Below are 22544 nucleotides of genomic sequence, written 5' to 3' on the forward strand. Positions count from 1 at the left end.
GGTTGGCCAATAAAGTACACATTTGGAGACAGGTGCAGATTCTCATGCTATTATCAGGAGAAATGCTGCAAGATTGACGCTTCTGTTACCCACCACCTCCCCCTGAGAGCTCCATGGTTGGCTGCAGGCCGTAAAGGCAAGGACATAGGGACCGTTCATGTCCACCCACACCACCGCCAGAAGATACAAAATGACGGTCCACCGGTCGATGAATATACACCACAGTCTGGCTTTCACCGATCTGTTGCCGGTCGGTTCAGTTATATTCGCCAACACGCTCTGAGCCTATGATTTGGAGAGATCCGGCCGGTGAGCTGATGAAGGGTGGGCGGCATTGGGGAAAAGGATTGGGTTTCTGTCAACTTCCGCCTTTCTGTTGTGGTGCACAAAAACATGGGAAGACATACCCAACCGTCCCAGCTATGCAGCAGAAATTCCAGGACTTGATTGACTACCCCCATAGCGCAAGCTTTGTCATCCAATGGCTCGTTGCGAGTATAGGTGGTGAACACCACTTCCACACATCTGGATGGGTTGGCTCAGGGTCCCTTTCAGGGTCCTGCTTTTGACCAAGGGTCCGTACTCGAGACGGGTCGCCGCGTTGTGGGTGACGGCGAGACAAGATGGAAATCATGATATTCCCCAGTCCCCACCATCATTCTCTATGTCCGTTTCTACGCATTATATTTGGTTTTTGACCTACATTGGTGTGTAAACCCACGCCACTCCCTCCTTAACTTGCACCCTACACCCTTCCCCGCAAGCGTTGACACCCTTCTTCTCGCGTCCGCCCCATTGTACGTATTTAACATGCACCTTGTCCTCCCTCCTCCCGGGCAGCCATGGCGTTTAGGTCTCTCAGCCAATGAGCGAACAGGCCTGCTCAGACTCACGGAGATATCTTTCGATGGGGTGTAGCATGGTGGAGACATCTAGGGAGGCGTTTCCTTTTGGGGTCGTGGTTGCATAGGCGGTTGGATGGTATGATGATTTATGATACATTTTACACGAGTGCTTGGGTCTGGGTGCTGCTTCCGGTTGCAAGAACAAAAAATTGAAGTATGAGAGCAGTGGAAGGGATGTTGGATGGTCCACCCTTTGGACAACTGTCGCACCTCATGAACTAGCCTTATCTTCCTGCCTGCCCGCCCTGTGGTGAAGACCCAACGGGAGGGGAAAAGACGTTGGCGGCGGCAGGAATAGTTGCACAAGGCAGGCAAAAAAGCCGTTTTTATCGCTGGTAGCCCAAGGCTGGAACTCTTGGGCTTGTGAAACAGAAAGTTGCTCAACGAATTCGTTGCGTTTCAGCACACGGGTCCTGCTAGAAAAATGCTACATTGGTTAGGCATTCGTGGAGGGAGCTTTGGCTGCGTCTTTCAAAAAAACTGTTTGGGTTCTAGTTTGGGGTATTAGGGGATTGTCGTCCAGAAGCGAACGCGAACCGTAGACAAAAACACACGGGGAGGGGCACGCCTAGCACTTGACGTATAACATCCGCCCGTGGCATTCATGGAGTCCTGATCTTCATGAGGAGTGACCGCATACCTTGGTAGTGCTAGTTCGGAGGTTGGTATGGACCAGATATTACGGTCTTCGCTGTGCTGTTTCAGACGATGGAGCCCCCTGAGTCGAGGACACACAAGCGGAACCATGCGTGATAGGCGGATAGGCTAGAAGGCTCGAAAGTTGCACAGTGGTCTGGGGTGGTGTCAATGTTATTACCGGTCAGCATGGCTGCAGATAAGAGGGTGGTGTTGGGACAGCTCGGTGGGATGACTTGGGGGTGCACAAACGATATCAGCACAATCCAGATGCTCCCAGAACAGCAATGGAAAGAAATATGCGGGTTGCACAGACTTGAAGAAGATAGGCAGGCAGTCAGGACGGACGGTTGTAGTAATGGACAAAAGCCTACATCTGTCTTCAGATTGGTATTCAGTAAGGCAGATGAATGTGGTAGGTGAGCGCAGAGTCCGCCCGCGCAATGCTGTAATGGCCTCTGGCCAACTGTCGGTAGGTAGTTTAGCATCTTGAAACACGCTACGTTGATGTAGTCTGTATGGGTGTGATCTACCTTCCAGCGACTGATAGGAGCTGTCTTGCCGACACTCCTCCCCCTTGCTGAAGGGCCAGGCATGTATCCAGTACCTTTTTTGTCTTGGGGGTATGGAAAAGACCCAACCTAACTTGCTCCCACAGAATGATCCGACTCCCTGGGTTTCATTGAGTATGCCGTGACTAGAAGCCGGTGACAAACTTCAGAAATCTGGAAAGTTATCGAAGACTCTGTGTCGTGATGATGATGCATCAAACTGCCCAAAGACTGGCTTGATATCACAGACCAACCATGTTGGCTGGCGATCACTTCACATGGCGTGTACGTTATTTGCTAAGACATCATACCAGCTCTGAAAAAAGTCTTGTGCAAAAGCTGCAAGCCCCAGGTCGTAGAGTAGTACGAGGTGGTAGGATCCCCGGCCGATACTTGATTCAACATCACTTTTCCAGTATGGCTGCAAATGCACCCTGATAGTACGTTGCTCTTTATACGAACGACGATCTTGCTCCCATTTGTTGCATGTTACGTCTGCTACATGATTGTATTAGGCCTCCATGATCTTGATGGAACCGGGCTCTACGACTCATACGTTGCCGAGTCCCTGACAATCTTCTTGCCATCGAGGGCTGAGTGAGCCATTGATAGGACTACATAACAACACGGATGCTGATCCTCTAGTTCGATTATTTCATCGTACATTGGGAACATGTCATAGCTCCGATCATCGGTGGACCCTTCAACGTTATCTTATGGAATTCAGGGTCCTTGTCAACTTTCTCGGCGTGCATATGCATATGGTGGCGCATGTCGATCACAAAGCCGATCAACAACAAACGACCGCCGGCAATTTACAGCCTTCAAACCTGCCAAAGTCGAAATGTATCTGTTTTCATCGAGGCACTGTGCTGAACTGTATGACATGGTGAATGTGATTCCTCACATACCGGTAGTTTATGACTTGGCAATCATGCCACATACCAAGAGCCCAGTTTGGGCTTCAGTTAAGTTCTTAATGCCAGTACAATGTACATCAATTGCCTGGGTATCAACCGCAATTTCATCATTGGGCAACTAGCAGTGATGGGTATGTCATCGTGCCTTTGCCGCAGGCAGCTGGCCCCTGACCCCCCTGACAGTTGCCCAGGCAACGGACAGACATGTACGAAAAGCGCTACTACAGCACATAATATCAGAGGTAGCCTTTACCTGAACAAAAACAACAATGCCAAAGAATATACAGAATGCAAAATGATCAGAGTGAGATTCGAACTCATGCCCCTTACGAGACCACGGAAATCTTTTGGTGGAGTGGAATCAAGGTTGATACCTTAACGTGGCGCCTTAGACCGCTCGGCCATCTGACCTTGGATAGATTGATGGAAATCGGCTAGGACTGACTACTTTTGTGTGAAGTCGTGATTTCGAGCAGGCATGAATCGTGTAACGTTAGGGTTTTGGAAGTGGAGGCTGGTGGAGTTGGGTATGCGATGTGTCGAGACTGGATGCGCTCAAGAAGTCGCACGCAGAGAACGAGGGGCGTTGGTGAGAATCGGAATCTCAAATGCATTTTATTATATTTAGCGTACTTCGGACCAGGAAAGTTTATCTCTCCGCTCTTGACCACGCCACCAAACATCACCCTCATGTCCTCAACCAAGAGCTCTGGAACTCCCCAAGCAGCAAAGTGGCCTCTCCTGTTATACCAATTCTCAAACACCAGGGGACCCAAGGTCCGATAGTGGTAGCTTGGCGACATCAACAAGTCCTTTGGGAAGGTTGACACGCCCAACTTCACTCCCGGATTGTATTCCTCCACCTTCTTGGCAGTTGCCGAGTGGTAGTAAATGCGGCAGCCAGCCTTGGGCCCTGCACTGGCAAACTGGTAGATACTGATCCAGGTAAGAATCTCGTCATCTGTCCAGGGGTAAGAGTCTGTCCAGTCGTAGAGCTTCTCGTAGATCCACGATAACAAGGCCACAGGCGAGTCCCTCAAAGCAATGCCAATGGTGGTTGGGTTGTGGCAGTAGAGGCCGTTGTAGGCGGCACCTTCTTCCCAAAACCGGTGGGTTCGAGCCAAGCCTTCTTTTTCTCGTTTGCTGTACGTGGAAAACAGATACTTGAGGTACACAAGGGACCCATGCTGTGGGATGGTACTGATGGAAGGAGGAACGGCTAGGTTGTGGTTGATGTGACTGGCCAAGACGGCTCCAGATTTCTTGGTCGCGGACGACGACGCAGGACCATATCTGATGTCCATGAAAACGTGTGATGCCGTACCCCCAGTCTCCTCCTTGTGTGGCTATGGGATGGCTGTCAGCAGCCGCATGTGCAGACAAAACCAAAATGGGGAACCCACCGTAGTTTGAATACCCAAGCTTGAGCATCAGCTTGTGACAAGATTCTGCGTACTGCTCGAGCACAAATCCTGGCTTGGAAGGGCCAGATGAGAAGCCAAAATTGGGCAGAGATGGAGCAACGTCATCGAAGCACGGCTGATCTTGACTGTCCGGATTGGTCAAGAGAGGGAGAATTTTGGCCACTTTGATGAAACTACCAGGTTCTATGGAAAGGTACAAGTCAGTGGGGAATGCTTGCCGAGTGTTGCGGATGCAGTTGACTCACATCCGTGACAAAACAAGAGGGGAATGGCTCCCGGGCGACTGCCCTTTTTGTGAACGAAGTGTATCTTGAGCGGATCGAAACCATCGACATGGATTGTTGTTGTGTACTGAGGCAAATCACGGTTCAGTACCGTCTCTCTTGCTGGCGCCAGTCGAAATCGCCCTTCAAGTAGTTGACCAGTCGCTTGATGTCACTGAGGGGAATACCACCTGCCCAATCATCGGACAAGGGTGTCTCGTCGGGAAAAGTGGCATGCTCCAGCTTGTGATGCAGCTGGGCGATTTTGGCATCCGAAAATGCTGATGTTGAAGGGCTTGATGTCGGAGTCCATGTTGTGCCAGTTTGCGCTGTGTTGTTTATTTGTTGGGTAGGTATTATTCGGTCTACAACTATTTATGTCGATTGGTGACGTCAAAGGGCACGGTTGACAGGTGGGAAGGAGCAACTCCATTTCCGCCGATCAATACCTACTTGCACCTCCTGCTGCAGCATCAGCCCAGCAATTGAGCACAAAGCCTCAGCATCACCTTAATATGGGGCCTCTCCAGATACCTCTCCACGTCGGCCTCCAACCCAGCCAGCTTTTCCTCTCTGTACTCGGCCAAATCAACATCCTCTGTGGTTGGCGGGTTGAACCGGAAGTACCACACTCCCTCGGCCCTCATCAGCTGGTCAAATCTGCGATGCACGTTTTCGACATTGGTCAGGTTCTCCAGCAGCTGCGCTCCCTTGGAGATGGCAGGATGTGACGCAATCCAGCTCCGCTTCTTTCGCGAAGGGTCAAATCTTCCTGTTCCCAGACTCAGCACACATTTGACAACCGGCTTATCTGTTATCCAGCGGGGAAACAACAGGCTTTTCTCAGCCCAGAGTTCATCCACGGGATTGTTGTTTGCTAGTGCTCCATCCCAGAACTCCGTCCTACCTATCGTTGCTGGGGGGAAATAAAAGGGCGCCGCCGATGTCGCGCGAGCAGCCTGAATGATGGTAGCCGAACTGTATGTTGGCAGTGAACCATCGGGAAATCTGTAAGAGCGAAAGCGAAGAGCGAAGTTGTCCCTTGACCTGACGGAAGTGACAAAGCTTCTTTCATCAGCAAGCTGTTTTCTGCAAGGGGAGAACGGAAAGGCAATTACACTTGACACCCTTCTGTGCCTGGCACAGAGCTGTGGTCCAGCAAAGTAGCATTTGGATCTAGCCCCTGAGCAACGACCTCGTCTCGGACTGCATGCTCGAGCGACGAGCCCTCGTACCAAGATAAGCCAAACATCGTTCTGATGTAGGCACCGCCTAAATATTTAGAGATGAAGCTGGGCTGGAACAAGGTTTGTGACAATGATTTGTACGCCGTTATCGCTTCATCGATCGACATGCTCTGTAAAATGTGTTAGCCGGTGTGGTTTGTCACCATTCAGCCAAACTCTGTCACGCATAGCAAACTCACTAATCGAAAGAGCATAATGCAGATCAAGCCCCCCGTACTTGTTCCTCCAGCAAGCTTAAAACACTCCGCCGGCGTCTTTGCTTTGCTTGTCCCATTCTCTCTATTGGCCTCATCCATAATGGCTTTTAGGATTCGAAGACTGACCAGTCCCCGAACGCCTCCACCATCTATGCCCTCCGCTGTCAGCAATGCATTTTCTTGCTTTCCTGGAAACAGTGGGCACGAACCAACAGCCAGCAAAGTCAGCCCACCTGAAGGCACATTCCTAGAATTCGTTGCATCTGGCAGTGGAAAACCTCCACTTTCCTCAGGTCTGATCTCCCATTAGCTTGATTGTACGCTTGGTGGGATCCCAGAAGATTTCACCAACCCTGAAAGAAAGCCGAGTGTTTTGTCCAATTTTCTGGCTTGCTCTCTCAAGTCACAAAGGCCCCTTTTCACCCGCATTTTGAACGCCTTTAATTCGTTGCCTTGGCTGACGGCAGCGTCGCAGTTATTCAATGTCATAGTATCGAAATACTCAAGGAGTGAACTGAGACAGCCTGCAACAGCATTGTGTCTCCATTTTGGATTGTCGAAATACTGATCGTGGTACAGCTCCAGGACGCGGAGTTGTAAGTCGACATCTTCTAGAACTGCGGCCATGTGATGTGTTTAGTAGACTAAAAGATGAAGCAAGTCCTAATATGACGACATACGGTAGCTAGCTTCTCGCAGGTCCGGGCCATCAATACCTGCAAAGTCCAAGTCGCGTATACAATGTCGGCAGGCATCTGCTGCTTGAGCGACTAACGGTTTGCTGTGCGATGCAGTTGCAAAGACTGACTGTGTTCGTGCCATATTTTTACAATATAGATGAGTGGTAAAAAAAAAGAGAAATGTCCTTCGGTTTGGTCTCCTCCGAATCATCTACATTTCGTTGATTTATAGGTTGATGGCCATTCGTGCTTTGAGACAAGTCCCAGTGCGTGGTTCTCTGAGTGTGTGTGGAGAGTCATTGTTGGGAGGTCAGCAGGGAGTCCTGTAGCTGACCCCCATTCTGTCGGGTGATGCCACCCAAGAATTTCTTAGCTCGCGTAGGATCATAGTCTGGCCCACCATTGGGTTCTAAATACAACGCACCCCGGACACCACTGCTGTCATGTGAGAACTAGTGAGACAAAGAGTGAGCAGCGGTTTGAACTTGAAAACCCCCATGATGAACTGAATCAAGTGATTATCTACTCGTTCATTTGATAACACATTTTTGGCGTTTATACAGCCAAAAAAACCACACCCTTTACAGTTGCACTACCCTTCAAAACCAACCTTAGACCCTAGCGGTACCATGCCTTCCATTGCTATAACCCATATGCGTTTGTTGGTGTCCGTTTGCAACGGTAGGTCCGTGGTGTACACCATCGGAGCGCCTCATCTGCTGGTGGTGGGTCGCAATGGCATGCTCGTCACTTCCCGCCTTGTGGTGCTTCCTATACATGTCGCGCACTTCATGGAAAGCAGCTGTAATGGCATGAAAAACCCTGGTTTCTTCCTTGTCAGTGTCCTGTGTGGACCTCGGGACTTTCTTGTGGAGTAACTCACGTGCTGACGATAGCCAAGATGAACGTTCCCCAAGGTAAGTCACAACTATCATCGCCTGTCGTCGTCTCACCAGTTACGTTTGCCGCGTCTGCCGCATCTCTATCATCATAGCAGTGCCTTGGTCCAGCCATACCTCCGTTTGGCGATGTGATAACAGCAACTGCGATGAAAGCGCCAACAAACAAGATATCGAAGAGAACCCAGAGCCAGCGGAGCCACCTGGGACCACCTCCCTTGAGAAGAAATGCCATGACAGTCGTGATGAGCGTGTATAGGACGGCGGCGGCAAGGATGCCCTCAACGGCCCCGATGGCACTGTTGACTCCGCGGCGAGTTTTGATCGAGTTGACCAGACGGTATACCTTGTACATGCGCTGAGAGAAGATGCCAAGAGAGATGACGGAGGAGAGGAATTGCAGGACGCGCGTGAGGCGGAGGAACCAGCGGTAAAGACGCGAATACTTGAGGCGTTCAGGAACCCATCGGGTTAACAAGCCTGTTTCATTGGATCTGTTTGTGTTTGCCATTTTGCACGTAGTTGGGAGGCTTGATAGATTGAATTGTATGCGGGAGGCAATGGTCAAGGTCTGAAGACAGGACTTTTCGAGGGCCCATCACTTAAGCTACATTGAGCCATATATATATTTGAGTGATAACTACCCCCCCCTGCTTTCTACGCGCTTGGCGTTCCACTGGCCGTTGCATTATTGACATGTGCAAAACTTGGTTCTGCGTGGGTGCTTATCCCCGTACCAGTTGATGTTGTCATGACCCGCCATTCAACGTCACGACCTTGTAGTCACCCAACGAATTGTTTTGCAAAGTTGGAATACTGTTACGATGCTATTCAGATACTTGATCAGAAAAGAAATTTGATGGTTTGCGGAGTATAGTAAGGTAGGTTATCAGAAATGTGATATGATGTCATCCGACATTGCCGTCCTACCCGGCCCCTGAACTGGAGGCTTCCCTCTACACCCATTGTTGGTTTCCATAATGAGAGACAAAAGCACCTCCATCCCCTTTCTCCAAGCTTGACGCCTCAATAACATCCCGCATCATTCTCACCGAAACCTCTGGCGCCTTGGGCCTTTCATAACCAGGTGAATACTCCTTGAAGATACTCAGGAGGGGTTCCACGGCAGCTAGGTCATCCGCTGTAGCCCCGTCATAATGTCCAACTTCCACTGGCCCGGGACAGAGAGCCAGAAACAAAACCCCGTCCTTCTTGAACTGCGCGTTGAACTTGGCAACAACAGTGTTCATGGCGGCCTTACTCGCAGCATACAACGCACCGGGAGTGGCCCCCCATTGATTGGTGAAGGAGTTATCAGCAAGGCCGGATGTTATGGTGACAATCTTTTTGACGTGACCGGCGAGGATAAGGGGGAGAAAGAGGTTGAAAAGATGAACGTTGCCAATGACATTGATCTCGAAGACCTCACGGAAGGTCTTGGTGAGCTCTCCCGGTTGTTTGCCCCTGTTTTGCAGTGTTAGTAGAAAAGAATTTCCCACAAGTGAAGTCTGAAGAACATACAGTTCGCCAATCGGTAGAAACAAGTCGAATTTTGGCACAAGACCCGCGTTGGCAATGATGTAGTCCAGAGATCCGCCCGTGATCTCAGCCGTGTCGGCAGCCGCTTGCTGATGTGAATTCGTTAGCGTCAATCATCGCAATATAATAATCTGCCGTCTCTCTTCGAATATTCTCAGATTCATTCGTACCTTCAACGCATTGTAATCGGTGATATCAGCTTGTAGGATGTAAATGTTCGGCCGCCCTTGTAGGACTGCATCCTCAGACACCTTTTTCTCTGTGGCAGATTTGTTGCGGACAAGTGCAATGACAGTATTTTTCGCATCACTTGAGTACTGACGAAGAAATTCGTACTGTGTGAGGTATGGCGGGTTAGTCCTTTGACCAAAATCAGCAAGATGGCTTTGACATTGCTCACCCCAATGCCCCTAGAGGCTCCAGTGATCAGAACGAAAGGCATTTTTACCCTGAAACAATGAACCGAATAGTTGTGGGTGTAAGATGAGGTTGATGTAAAGAGCCGGGCCGCAGAACATTGGGAGGGGATCACTGACTATTTGTATAAGTTGCAGGGCTCCAGTATTTACTGGATCCCCACTGGGAAGAGTAGCAAAAATGATTGTTAACACTAGTTGCTCATTTCATCCTGGTTTGTAAGTCACTCTAGGGTGTGCTTACCTGACAGTTGCCAAAATTTCGTGCTTTGATCGGCATTGCATGGTAACCGCGCTTGGTTGCTGAATTCGGAAGTTGGTGTAACCTCAACAACCAACATGACCCAAGAAAGGTATCCGGAGAGACGAAATGCGTCAGTAGTGTGCCATTGAGAGCAGAAGCTGCATGGAATTTGTGCATGGCGCCCAACGGATGGTAAAACTAGGCCAGAAAAGAGCCTCTTCCCGTCTTCTACAACACCTTGATTGCCTTGGCCACATTGAATATTGAATCTTGATATGAAGACATGATGTTCCACGAGCACATACATACATACCCGGCAAAAACTGGAACATCATTACGCCAATCCTGTTGAGACCCTGAAACTCCTTTCTTAGCATCGTGAAAGCCAATCAGACCATTCTTGGCCACTTGGCCAGGCATTTCCCCACCAAGATGTTGACTCCATTTTTCCTTAACTCTGATACTCCACCTTCACATCGTGTTCCGCCTGCTTGGAACCCACCTGGATCGTCCACTTGGGCTGTCCCCCGAATCTCATAGCCAGTGACATCTCGTCAAACTTCCGCCACCCATCTGCCAGGTTGCCCACCGGTTTCCACTGTTCAAAAGGCTTGTCCCACTCACACTCAATCCGACACAATTCCGTCACGGTCTCATCCTTTCTTTTGGGAGGTATGTCTGACTGGCTGTACTCGATGACAAATACACATTTCGATTGGGCCGTCTGCTTGGTGGCGTATTGGTGATATCCAAACAGGACGGGCTCTTTCTTGCTCACTTCGTCGCCTTTCTTCAGGTACCAGTCCATGCGTCGTGTGACCTCTGTCTTCTCAGGGTTCCGCTTCACTCGGTCGTGAGCTGGATCGAAGTCGTGCAGGGCTGCCACGGCCACCTCGCTCTGAATGCCGTAGCTATATCTTGCCTTTCGAGTGACGACCTCGGGAATTCGGGAGATGACACGATGCTGACCGGGGGTGAGGCTTGACAGCATTGACATTTTGTCTTGAAGAAGTCGAATTACCGCCCCGCGGGCGACAGCAGACCAACTAAAGAACCCATCATGTTAGCCGCATCTAGCATTTCCGAGTCAAGGTTATGGTGTATGACACTTACGCTTTATCGAATGGTCTCAGAATGATCTTCTCCTTCGTCATTCCTGGTTCAGTTGGGCTGTTGTCGTATTCTTTGTCAAGCTGATTGTAGATGTACTGCGAGCCACCAAGACCGCCCACAAGGAGGATTTTCTAGTCAACACATGTTAGATTGGCAAAGCTCCGCAAACGCCTCACCTTGATGGCAATGCAGGGCCACGTTCATACCCTTGGTTTTCTCCCCGTTTGGATCTCAACACCTTTGATTTGCTCCGTGAGCAGGGAGCGGATCCCAACCAGAGACTGGTCGAAGAACCCGGCCATTGCTTCTCTGCCATATACCAAGAGTGATTTGGTTAGCCACTGTCTTGGAAATTGTGCTATGGTTAATGGAAAGCTAGGATGGGACGTCATCACTCACCGACTGATAGAGAAGGACCCTTTGCCTCTGAGTCTGTCTATCTTGCCAAAAGCCTTTGTTGGGGGGGTCAGAAAGAACCTCGGCGGTTGAGGGTTCCCCGTGAAACTGCGCTTTGCACCCATCTCCCAGTCCTTGGTGACAAACAGATTGTGCTCAGCAGTATCGAGCGAATCCAGCTTTAGTTTTATCTCCCATTTCAGGTAGGCTGCAAATGCTTCATCCACCTTGAAAGCCCCGGAAAGCTTCCCTAGATCTAGGCATCAGTATTGATCATGATTGTTTGGCTAAACAGGGCACTCACCGTCGCCATTGACGCACTCTCCGATGCGAAACGGGCTGAGGGATTTGACGGTGTAACTGATGACATCCTGGAATACCTTTTATTAGCCAGGAGCCACGGTGGCGTGAGCCAAGTTTAAGGACAACTTACAACCGTTCCTCCGCCGGCATCGCAAACAACAAATGACTCTCCGGGCTTGAAAGGCACAATCAGCTCACCAAACAATTGAAACCTTCGAGATATATCATACCTGAATTTCAGGAAAGTCTCGGCGGTCGAGAAATATGGACAGGCCAGCAGCCTCTGGCTCTTGAATCAAATCGAGCGTTGTGGTGCCAATGTCCCTGTCGACGGTGATGCCAGCAATGTTGGCAGCCTCTCTCATAGCCTGCTCTGCATACTACGTTTTTTGGCTTCTGTTAGCACCAGTAAACCCAAGCTCGTCATGGGTGATGTTAAATAACTTACGGGAGGCCAGATGGCGGGGACAGTGATGGCTACCCGAAGTGGCAGGTTGTCAATCACTAACATCTCGCCCAGCTTCTTATATGTATGTGCCCATAGCTTCTTGAGATATAAGCCCACAACCTCGGTAGGAGTCATCCCGCGTGCTCTTATCTGTTGCTGGGCGTCTTTTAGAGGACGCGAATTTCGGATCTCGTCTCGGATGATATCCTGGTCCTTGAGCAGAAGGAGTTTAAACCACTTTATGGGCTTCATCTCCGGTGTGACCTCATACCCCCATTTACCTGATGCGAGATCAAACTGCGTAGGCACTTGGTCCTCGCCTGCATTCAAGTGAAACTCGGAAGGCCATTCTGTGATTTCATGAATATCACCCGGACTTTCCGAGAAGGCCCAAGACACACCGCAGTATCTGTAATGAACCCAAAGTTAGTACACACAAAGGTATTGTCTTCACCTATTGCAAAACCCACGTGGTCCCGAAGTCGATACCTACGGCTACAAACTTGCCGCCAGCAACGCCTCCACTGGTAGATGGGCTAGGACTCGCAAGAGAAGACCGAAGCCGGTAGGGTAGTGACGACATGATGTGGTTGGATGGCTATCAGAGAGATTGACTGGAGGTGTATCGTTTTTTCCTTTGTGAAAGATAGACAGAAAAATGGTGTAAAGGGGTATCGATGAGATGGATGACCTGATCAACAACAGGGCCGCAGCCAAAGTACCAGACATCCCGTCAACACCCCCCCGCGTCTCAGCTCGAAACCGGGGTACAGCGCTTGCAGGTCTTCGGAGGACATGCTTGGCGCAGTACCCGATGAAGGTAAGGCTGGGATACAACCACCCCTCCCCCATCCACGTCAAAAATCCCATCGGTCTTTGAGGAGGAGGTTTATTTCATAAAACTCGCCCCAAAAGAGCGATTCTTTTTCCGACATACCTTGGCCAGCAGAACGCCAGAGAGTGCAGAAAAGTTCATCATGGACAGCGAGAGGGACGGCATCATTCTCCTCTTGGGGGTGACGGGTGCTGGAAAGAGTTATTTCATCAATCAGCTGAAGAAGAAGGGTCCTGTAACCGAACGACCTGTGAGAGAGGGACACACTCTTCGTTCTCGTGAGTACCTTATCCACTGGAAACACAGACAGGAGCGCCAGCATAGTTACCAGGTTCATGGTTGCTAACGTTGATCTAGAGACTTCACGCTGTCAACTGGTTCAAATGATTCTCGAAGACGATGACGGAGATGAGAGGAGCATCTCGGTTGTTGATACGCCTGGATTTGATGACACTGAACGACCGGATGGCGAGGTGTTGGCTGAGATTACCGAGTTTCTGGCAACCCAGCACGCACTTGGCATACCACTCAAAGGTGTGTTGTACCTTCACAAGATCACCGACAACCGGATGACCGGGTCCTCTGGGACCTATCTGCGGCTCCTTCAATCCTTGATTGGAGATTCTGCCATGGCCAACGTCGTCTTGGTAACCACAATGTGGTATATGTTGCGTGACGAGTACGAAGGGGAGGGTCTTCGACGTCAGACGCAACTCAGTGAGAAATACTGGAAATCCCTGACAGAAAAAGGGGCGGGGGTAACGAAGTTTGAGGGGACTCCTGAAAGCGCATGGTCCATTGTCCGTAAGCTGGCGCCAAAGGAACCTGTGGTTCTTGACTATCAACGGCAAGTTATCGAAGAGGGCCGCGATCTCATTCGCACCAATGCTGGGAACAGTCTACTTCAGAAGCTGGAGTCGACCAAGGTGGAATACAGCATCAGGCTCAAGGACCTCGAAGATCAACACGATGAAGCCATCGCCATCGGAGACAAGGCAGTGGCTCGGGACAAGGAAAGAGAGATAAGCGAGGCCCAAGATGTATTGAGGCGAATCGACAAGTCGGTGGCCAAGCTGGGGGCACAGCCAGGTCCGCGGATCAAGGAAGGGGTTGCCAGAGCCATGAAAGGCCAGGCGGCAGGGCGGGCGGTGACGGTGCTGGCAGCCATTCTGAACATCACCTTGTTTGTCGTGCAGCTGGTGGTGGGTGTGTGAGATATGGTGGGTGTGTGAGATAATAGCTCGGCTAGCTTAAAAGTGCCCCGCCCTCACTCCAAAGTTCAAACCTCAGCTGCCCGCGGCCCCCCATGAGTGTTCCGCCGACCTACTATTCGACAGTTTCAAGATAAATGCCTAGATTTACTCACCTACCTTACCTACTCATACTATTTCGTTACCCGCAATGTGTTCTGATTACCTTCATTTTTGGCCCCGTTGTGTCATGGGGGACCCGAATGGATCCCAACAGGCAGGCTGCGAGCCCTTGTGCGGCCCCTGTTTTCTTAGCGAGTGCGGCCAGGCAGTACCTATCCTTCTGGCTAGCCTGAGGCGTTCATGGCGTCGTTGTGGCTGCCTCCATGTCAATAGCGTGATGCATGTTGCTTCCACACCCCCGTGTACAAACCACCATTCAGGTAGCACAAGTCTCTTGAGGCTGAGGGCGCCAAAATTCTCGAAGGCACAGAGCTAAGAACATGCATTTCAACCATGTTGCCAGGATGGGGGATGTGGTGGGCTCAGGAGATTTCCTTTTCTTCACTTCGTCAGTCATATGGACTATTCACTTGGAGAACGAAGCTTGACCGGACAGAATTATCCACCCTCTAACAACTCATCAGAGATCCCAACCACTGGATCGTCGAGTTCCAAGGCCACGCACAGCAGACGAAAGTAGCATGAGCGCGACTTCGTGGTTTCAGAAGGCGAGGATACTTCCCATACCAACAGTGCTGCCTGACGATGACCGTCTCAACGGGTCGCTCAGGCCATCTGGTGGCAATTCCTCTCAACACTCTCGTTCAAGGGATTCGGCTTCGTATCACGACATTTCAGCAGGCCCAACAACCCATCAGTCCGCATGGTATCGATTAAAGAAGAAGCCGAAGCTTGTGTCACCAAGAGTGTCAAACAAAAGTTTTGACGGTGGTATCGTGAGCGTCGCTGGTTCACGAAGCAGCTTCTCAGTGGCGGACCAGCCCTCTAAGTTGGGCAAAAGGAACCCAAATGGACTTGTCTCTCTCGACAGCCCTCCAGCTGTTCCACCGAAGCTTCAGGCCGAAACCGTGTCAACTCTCGAAGTCGTGGCATCTCGTTTGAGCATGAGCGCCAACCCAGTTATTGAGCAGCACAATCGAAAAGGGAGTGTGCCCAAATGCGGTACCGTGGCTATCGCAACCACTTTGCTCCAGCAAGTTGACAGCGCCATTGACACCAGTACCATCCCGAGTCCACAGCCAGTGCCCAGCACCAGCATCGCATCCGACCTTTCCTGGCAGCAAGCAAAAGATCGGATGAACTACCTTGAACAGGAGCTCCGCCAGGCCCAGCACGAGATCGAGCATGCCCATAATGAGATCACGCAGCGAGACCAGGAGATCGTCAGGCTGGGGGAAGAGCTCAATGCGGCCAGACAGGTCCTCCCGCCAGAAATAGCCGCTTACGAGGAGCAGCTCGCTGCCCAAAACGCTCTCATCGAGCGCCTCCGCACCAAGGCAGCCGATTCTGCCGGCATGGCAGCTGAGACACCGCTCGGGCAATCCCGACTGCAGATGACGGAAAGCAGAATTCTCGAGGCATGGCGAGAGCTGACCTTTGAGGTACACAATTTTGTTCGCTGCTATCTGAGCATCGGAGACTTGGGTGCGCGCAAGATGGAACAGTGGGCCAAGGCCCGCGGGGACAAGCTGAAAGAAATATGTCCCGGCTATGATCGAATGGTGCTCGACAAGGCGGCATCAGATTGGTTTGTCGAGGCGGCCATCTGGAAAGTCCTACATGGTGCTGTCTTTGTTAGCTCGACGACCCATGGGAATGCCTGCTGGGCGGGGAGATACCAGAGCAGACTCGAAAAGCTGAGTGTGTTGTTCCTCGTCCGTTTCTTCTGCAAGAAGGTGTGGTGTTTGTGTGCTAACCGCGAACGGGACGATGAAGGCGTGGCGCTGGCATCGTCCATCAAACCCTCTGAACCAGACAAAACGCGCCACTTCCACCAGTGGAAAGCAGCTACCGCTTCTCTGATCTATACCCTGGGCCCCAAAGCCACCGATGTCCAGGAGACCATCCTGGATGTATCTGACAAGCTCGAGGAGCTCATCGATCCGTTCAGTTCCCGCCTGCCCATGGTTGCTGTGCGGGATATGCTTCGCAAGATTGTCACAAAAGCCATCGCCTTTGACGAAACATTGTGTGGTCAGCAGAGCTGGTATTATCTCTGCTACCCGGACCTCCGCGACAACTTTGAACTAGACAGCAAGTTGGCCAATGTGGCCGAAAAAGAGTGCGTCACAGGCCAAAAGGCCAAGTTCGTGATTCGGCCGGGCCTCAGTCGGACAGGAGGGAGAAGGGGAGAAGGCAACTATGCCGAAGGGCAGGTGCTGGAAAAGTGGCTGGCGTGCGTTTAGTTATGCCCCTGGGTTCAACATCATCATTGACAACAGAACATGATGGGTTTGATCCACAGACTCCAGTGGTCTATTTTATCTACCGTTAATTACCGAAGCTGTGACATGTCAATACATTCATCGAAACGCAAAACCGTCAGGGCTCTCTTCGATCATCAAAGCCAACTCTGCAGCAAGGCAGAGTGGTTCAGATCTGCTCTCAGATGTCTGATCAAGAGGTTGAACTGGTTGAGGAGGTCCCTCCAGAAGAACTCATCCTTTCAGTACATCCGGGCAGTAAGTGTTTGCTCATCATCCGGTTCGCAAGATGTTGCTATCAGTGTTTAATACATGAAGCGTAAATGGAGAGAGACTGTGCCAGCTTTCACAAGGTGAGTAAAATTGCATAACTCCTAGATGAACCGTCAGGCTTGCTTTTCTGCCCCAACGGAGAAAAAAAAAAGACAGACTACTTCCTCTTCTTAGTGGTGGTAGCAATGATCCTCTTCTTCTTCGCCTTGGGTATCTTCTCGGCCCTCTTGGCTCTCTTCTCCTCCTTGACCGTTTGTTTGTGCTGCCTCTTCTCGTCTTTGTCCTCATGCTTTTTTCCTCTTGGTGGGCCCTTGTCAAATATGCTTTGGTCGATCTCGCTGCCCTCTGACCTGTCATCACCGTCCGCCGTAGTGCCATCTTCTGAGTCATCTTCTGAGTCCTCTTCTGAGCCCTCTTCTGCGGCCTCCGGTTTCACGGAAACTGTATTGGCAAGCATGCTGTTGTAGACTAGCTGCTCAACGGGTATTTTGGCATCCCGTTCCATATCGTAGACCTCGTCCAGGGTTCGGGGGATGAACTGGTTGCGGAAGACTTCGACATCAACTTCCTCGGTCGCGGCATCCTGGATGGAAGGGCGGGTCTCGTAGAGTCGCTCGATGGCCTCGGAAAGCTCTGGCTCCTCGACAGGACCATCGATCGCCGTAATGAAGTCAAATATGGCGCGGTCCTGGAGGGTGTCGACACCTTTGCGGCGGAAAAAATCGCCCACATTCTTGATGTCCATGCGCAAGAACTCGAGGGCACGCGGGTGCTCGTGCTCGACTGACTGCGAGACGTCGATAATGTACAGCTTGTTCTTGTCATAGAGGATGTTGTACTCGCTCAGATCGGCATGTACCAGGTTGCAGACCCTGAAAAGACGGCGCATGATGCCCAAGAGTTGGATGTACACAGGTCTCCACGGGTTTTCGGTGCCCTCATCGGAAAGAGTGGCATCCCGCAGTCTTGGGTAGGCATAACCCCGTTTATTTCCCAGGAACTCCATCACCAAGACGTGAGACTTGAGCTCCAGAGGTTCTGGGCATGGAATGCCGGCAGCATGCAGACGCTTCAAGTTGCGGAACTCCTTCTCGGCCCATTGTTTGACCATCTCCCGGTTGTTCTTCTTATTGGCACCTCTCTTGAACCTATGCTCGCCTGTAATGTACCTTTCTCTGTCCTTGAAGACGAGAATGGCCGTCTTGTAAATCTTGATGGCGCGGTGCAAGGGGCGGGTTCCATCCAGGGGATCCAACACGGCACCGTAAACGTTGGCCTCCTTGCCTGTGCTGATGGCACCGTGCACCTCGCTGACAATACCGCGGCTGATCATCTTGAGCAGAATCATGCGTGTGCGCTGGTCCATCACCAACTCGTTGGTGGCGCGGTCGGCCTTGTCCTTGTCCTTGTCCTTGACCTCCCCGGTGTGGTCATCTCCGTTCCAGAAGTCGTCGTCATCGATTATAAGATCGGTCTTGAGCTTCCTTGCGTGCTTTGCCAGTTCGGAATCGAGGTCGTCAACGTGGTTCGAGTTGTTGGCCTTTGGCTTCTGGGCGTTGGAGCGGGGGAGAGCTGTGGGTGCTCCATTGTTGGCGGCGCCTTGAAGCTGACGCTGGCGGTTGACCTGTTTGGTGATGTCGCCCGAGTTACCTTCGCCACCCTCCAGGTAATCATCGTCGAGTTCGTCGCTGTAGGCCACATCATCATCACTGTCTTCCCACAGGTACTCGTCGACACCATGCGGGGCAGCATTGGCGAGCTCAGTGGGGATGGGCTCAGTCGGAGCATAGCCTTGGTTTGGCTGGTAGGTATAGGGCGGCTGGTGCGGCGCCGCACTTCCGGGTGCTACTGGCTCAGAGGAAGACATCATGGACGGCAGGACTTTGAGATATACGAACTGTCACAGAGGCAGGGTAGTCGGGGAGCACGGCGATGAAATGCTGGATTGGTGGCGGTTGGAAAGTTTTTGGTGGGGCGGACGCTCTTATCTTATCGACGGACCGCGGGGGTGGTTGCCTGTCAGGTCCGGGTGTTGCGATGCAGCAAGGACGATGGTCAATTGAGAACACGCTCGTTTATAAGGACTGCAGCAGGATGAATCAAGGTCAAATCTGGCCACACTTCAAAAGTGACATAAGGTCAAAATAAATCCAAAGCCAAGTTTTAAGAGAATCAGCCAGCGTTTAGTCGCTAGAGATGACCCCATCATTTCTGGCATCCATCATCATGAACCGTCGATTACCCCTGGCAAACCATTAGCATTCACCACCAGACCTTCATCATCTCAGCTAGATGACAGGAACCTGTCAATCAAGGGACAGTAACACGTCTATCTCGGGCTACTGTCGAAGATAGCGCCATGGCCGGTAGGTACAGTACATAGAGATGCAGCACGCGTAAGTGGAATCCGACACAGATGGACGGTGTAGGTGGCAGACATACTTGGCTCGTGCGTCCCCTGCTATCGCTGGCGATAAGCTATTAACAACCGACGGACGGCTGCAACACCGACAAGGCTCCAGAGTCAAAGCTCCAGACATTCAGCTGTTCATCAACAAGACAGGGCAGAAGTCTTGTGGGAAGTCCCCTTCTTTCTCCACCATCATCAACAAAGATGCCGAGACCCGCGGGCCGCATCTGCTCTCCTGTTTCCGTCACCTCAACACCCTTCCCAGCCTAGCACTTGACGCATCCGACTTCCAGGTTGCCCCAATCCAATGGCATCTCCCAGCTCAGCCTCGTCAACAGGCGCACCTTTGCGGCCGATATCAACCGAAGGCCAAAAGCCGCCACCGTCAAGCTTCGATGCCGATAATGTTCCTGTCGAGGTGCTGGTCAAGCATTTGCTTGCCGCGAAGCAGTCGCTCTCTTCCATGGCGCTTGTGCTTCGCGCCAATGGCCTTTCCACCCATGCCCGCCAGATGCACGAGGAGTCGGTTGTCCTGAGCGCGCAGACGGCCTTCTTGCGCAGTGGCATCAACGACCAGATCTTCATCCTGCGACAGGTGCGCCGAAAGATGGTTTCCGTCTACAACAGTGGGCGCAAGGATTTCGACCGGCTTATCCGCGCGCTGGACGGCGTCAATGGCCGGCTCGAGAAGACCATTCAGATGCTTCGTGATACGGTTGTGGAGCCTGCATTCCGCCCTCCAGGTGAAGAGACCAGGTCGTTGATAGACTTTGTCGATGAGGGCCAGGTTGACATACTCCGAGAATCCTTAAAATCTAGCATAGCCGAGCTCAAAGTATGATGCCATTTGTTGCTCTGATATCCTTTCTCACTGTCCCGGTCACTAATGGTTGTCCTTGTGTAGGCCGCGCAAACCTCCTTCGACGGCGACCTCCTCCGGTTCGAAGACGATTTACGTTTTCTCAACAAACGTCTTCCGTGCGCGTCCTCGAGCCCCTCCCCGTCTTCCTCGAGCTCCCACAACCAGATGCCCCAGCTCTTGGGCCAGCTCTCCGACCTCTCGCATTCCATGGCACAGCATCTCAGCTCCCTAACTCAGCATTTCGACATGTGCGTTACTGCCGTCCGGTCAACCGAGGGGGGCGCGGCTCTTGCTCGTCGCAGAGCCGCAGAAACAACCGAGGATAGCGGAGATCCCGTCTCCATTTCCGGCGTAATTACAGAGCAGGAATCTCGCATGGCCGAGCTCGAGCCAATGGATCCCCACGAGAGGGCCGAGATAATCCAAGTCGTCTTGGAAGATTCGCCTCAGGTGGAGGAAGTTGTTTCGGACATACAGAATGTGCTGCAGCGCATGGAGGACGTCTTTGGAGCACTGAAAGACCAAGCCGACACGATTCGCGCCGAACATGTGTCTACTGTCAATGCGTTCGCACTGCTGGAGGATATCGGAGCCAAACTGCCGAGTTATGTTGGTGCCGAGGACGAATTTGTACAACGTTGGGAGGGAGAAAAGGAAACAATCTTTGAAAAGATGGATGAGATGGAGCGCCTGAAGGAGTTTTATGAGGGGTACTTGACTTCCTATGACCGACTGAGGGAGGAGGCAGACAGACGAAGGGTTGTAGAGGACAAGATTGCCAATACCTGGCGCAAGGCGAAGGAGATTGTGGATGATTTGCTAAGAGCAGACCAGGCGAAGCGAGAGCTCTTCCGGCAGGAAGATGGAGAGTTCCTGCCTACGGATCTATGGCCAGGAATGAACGACCCGCCCAAACGATGGGAGGTGGTGCCGGTGGAAGAGGAGCCAAGCACGCCTCGACCTGCCAAGGCACAACCGAATGTTATGAGGGATAGCTAAGATTTTGCTTTTGGTTTATTCCAGATATTGCTTTTTAAGCGGGGAGGAATGGTATCTCAAGTAGCTAGGCGTTGGTTGGGTGTTAGTTACGGGATACCCAGACTTGTATCTTTTTTTGTTATCAACAGGGCCAGTGATAGGAGATCTGTGATTATACCTACGCAACATGCAGTCTTTAATCTGACTTCCTTGTCGCTACACAAGTTTACACGCGTCGGACAGTTGAACATCTTGAGGATGGACAAAGTCATCTTGGCTTATACTCAGGAGTGGATCTCTAGCAAATATTGATGTGACTGATAAGAGACGGGACCACAGTGTATTCAGGGTCTCATATTGGAAATTGCAGACTCTTCGCATGGAACTGCTGCTAATACTTGCCAGAGAGGCCTATGAACTTGCTATACTCCGCCAAATCCTTTGCCATACACTATTAACACCCTCATCATGCCTTTTGTGATGTGCGTGAGTGGGTGGGTGACGTTGAATTGTGGGGGCACAGAAAGTATATAGACAGCATCCAAACTCAAGTGGGGCCAATCCCAACCCAAACGCTCGGGTCGAAACATGCATGGCGAAGGCCTTGGCGGCTGGTTCCACCAAAAGGTTGCTGAAAGGTATAGAGGATTTTAAGCTTACTTACGTAGTTTATATATATATATATTGGTATGGGGTGCGGCCACAGCCTGAGGGTATGAGTAAGGAAGCGGGGCTCTCTGAGGATTCGGGGGTTCAGGGGTCATGTATGTAAGTGGTCTGCTTCGGACATTCTATTTTAGACAGATCATCGACTTCTATTTCTTAGTATTTTTACGTTTTGCATGCGTGCAGGCAGTTCTGGCCCTCTGATCAGGCCAATCCGGTGCTTGCTGTGTGGCCTGCGAGCCCACAGAGTCTTTTGTTTGTCCTACGTGAAGTGCGGCCTGCGAGCGAGCCACTGTCACGCAGGTGTGTTCATTCAGAGCCCTGTTGAGGGTATATTTGTGGTGTTGTGGTTGTTTTGTGTGTTTACTCACCATTTCAATAATAGGGCTGGGGATAACGTGGTAAAAGTAGTAATTTCAATAAAGTTCCCTTTCATAACATCCTTAGTCGGAACCCACTGGCGCCCAAAGCCCCCGTCCTGACAAAGCTGTGGAAACAAGAGAATGGGTAAGAGATGCTGAGCTCTCCTTCAGCCGCAGACTATTAACGGCTCGTCAACCATGACCTCCAGGCTTGTCCCGACACGGTGCATATGGGCGCCCTCACTTTATCCCGTCCATGCCTACTTATTGAAAACGGATGGCGTATGGACCTTGTTCACGTCGGGCAGCCAGTCGGGCAGACTGGACATAAAGGCTCTTT

The 22544-nt window shown here is 51.4% G+C and overlaps 9 protein-coding genes and 1 non-coding gene across 10 annotated transcripts; 4 read left to right on the top strand and 6 right to left on the bottom strand.

The window, feature by feature from the left end:
- Positions 1-3308: 3308 nt before the first annotated feature.
- Positions 3309-3423, top strand: QC761_0100930. Its single transcript has one exon. It is a non-coding gene; the product is annotated as a tRNA-Leu (tRNA).
- A 33-nt stretch (positions 3424-3456) lies between these two features.
- Positions 3457-4316, bottom strand: QC761_0100940 (uncharacterized protein; the record flags this gene model as incomplete). Its single annotated transcript, XM_062873107.1, has 2 exons — positions 3457-3526; positions 3646-4316. The coding sequence occupies 2 exons, from the start codon at positions 4314-4316 to the stop codon at positions 3457-3459; spliced, it is 741 nt and encodes a 246-aa protein (XP_062727703.1).
- Positions 4317-5172: 856 nt separating this feature from the next.
- PNPLA8 (Calcium-independent phospholipase A2-gamma) lies at positions 5173-7115 on the bottom strand (the record flags this gene model as incomplete). Its single annotated transcript, XM_062882070.1, has 6 exons — positions 6824-7115; positions 6496-6760; positions 6353-6438; positions 6126-6292; positions 5818-6056; positions 5173-5764 (listed from the first exon to the last, which is right to left on the bottom strand). The coding sequence occupies exons 1-6, from the start codon at positions 7032-7034 to the stop codon at positions 5173-5175; spliced, it is 1560 nt and encodes a 519-aa protein (XP_062727704.1). The 5' UTR covers positions 7035-7115.
- Positions 7116-7352: 237 nt separating this feature from the next.
- Positions 7353-8533, bottom strand: QC761_704960 (uncharacterized protein). Its single transcript, XM_062882069.1, has 2 exons — positions 7707-8533; positions 7353-7645 (listed from the first exon to the last, which is right to left on the bottom strand). Exons 1-2 carry the CDS (start codon positions 8231-8233, stop codon positions 7435-7437), a joined length of 738 nt encoding a protein of 245 aa, XP_062727705.1. The 5' UTR covers positions 8234-8533; the 3' UTR covers positions 7353-7434.
- A 145-nt stretch (positions 8534-8678) lies between these two features.
- Positions 8679-9744, bottom strand: QC761_704950 (uncharacterized protein; the record flags this gene model as incomplete). The annotated part of the gene is made up of 4 exons (XM_062882068.1): positions 9662-9744; positions 9432-9596; positions 9244-9350; positions 8679-9186 (listed from the first exon to the last, which is right to left on the bottom strand). Exons 1-4 carry the CDS (start codon positions 9701-9703, stop codon positions 8679-8681), a joined length of 822 nt encoding a protein of 273 aa, XP_062727706.1. The 5' UTR covers positions 9704-9744.
- A 328-nt stretch (positions 9745-10072) lies between these two features.
- On the bottom strand, positions 10073-12977 carry QC761_704940 (uncharacterized protein). The gene is made up of 9 exons (XM_062882067.1): positions 12652-12977; positions 12182-12590; positions 11964-12113; positions 11864-11908; positions 11735-11801; positions 11434-11680; positions 11241-11343; positions 11035-11165; positions 10073-10967 (listed from the first exon to the last, which is right to left on the bottom strand). The coding sequence occupies exons 1-9, from the start codon at positions 12762-12764 to the stop codon at positions 10373-10375; spliced, it is 1860 nt and encodes a 619-aa protein (XP_062727707.1). The 5' UTR covers positions 12765-12977; the 3' UTR covers positions 10073-10372.
- A 181-nt stretch (positions 12978-13158) lies between these two features.
- On the top strand, positions 13159-14230 carry QC761_704930 (uncharacterized protein; the record flags this gene model as incomplete). The annotated part of the gene is made up of 2 exons (XM_062882066.1): positions 13159-13294; positions 13374-14230. The coding sequence occupies 2 exons, from the start codon at positions 13159-13161 to the stop codon at positions 14228-14230; spliced, it is 993 nt and encodes a 330-aa protein (XP_062727708.1).
- A 453-nt stretch (positions 14231-14683) lies between these two features.
- QC761_704920 (uncharacterized protein) lies at positions 14684-16768 on the top strand. The gene is made up of 2 exons (XM_062882065.1): positions 14684-16090; positions 16166-16768. The coding sequence occupies exons 1-2, from the start codon at positions 14911-14913 to the stop codon at positions 16633-16635; spliced, it is 1650 nt and encodes a 549-aa protein (XP_062727709.1). The 5' UTR covers positions 14684-14910; the 3' UTR covers positions 16636-16768.
- Positions 16769-17083: 315 nt separating this feature from the next.
- On the bottom strand, positions 17084-18793 carry rio1 (Serine/threonine-protein kinase rio1; the record flags this gene model as incomplete). The annotated part of the gene is given in 2 exon segments (XM_062882064.1): positions 17084-17304; positions 17317-18793. The coding sequence occupies 2 exon segments, from the start codon at positions 18791-18793 to the stop codon at positions 17084-17086; spliced, it is 1698 nt and encodes a 565-aa protein (XP_062727710.1).
- Positions 18748-21408, top strand: QC761_704900 (uncharacterized protein). The gene is made up of 2 exons (XM_062882063.1): positions 18748-20171; positions 20241-21408. The coding sequence occupies exons 1-2, from the start codon at positions 19644-19646 to the stop codon at positions 21195-21197; spliced, it is 1485 nt and encodes a 494-aa protein (XP_062727711.1). The 5' UTR covers positions 18748-19643; the 3' UTR covers positions 21198-21408.
- The last annotated feature ends 1136 nt before the right edge of the window (positions 21409-22544 follow it).

This window comes from Podospora bellae-mahoneyi, chromosome 7 (genome assembly GCF_035222275.1).
Source record: "Podospora bellae-mahoneyi strain CBS 112042 chromosome 7, whole genome shotgun sequence".
Taxonomy (NCBI): Eukaryota; Fungi; Ascomycota; class Sordariomycetes; order Sordariales; family Podosporaceae; genus Podospora; species Podospora bellae-mahoneyi.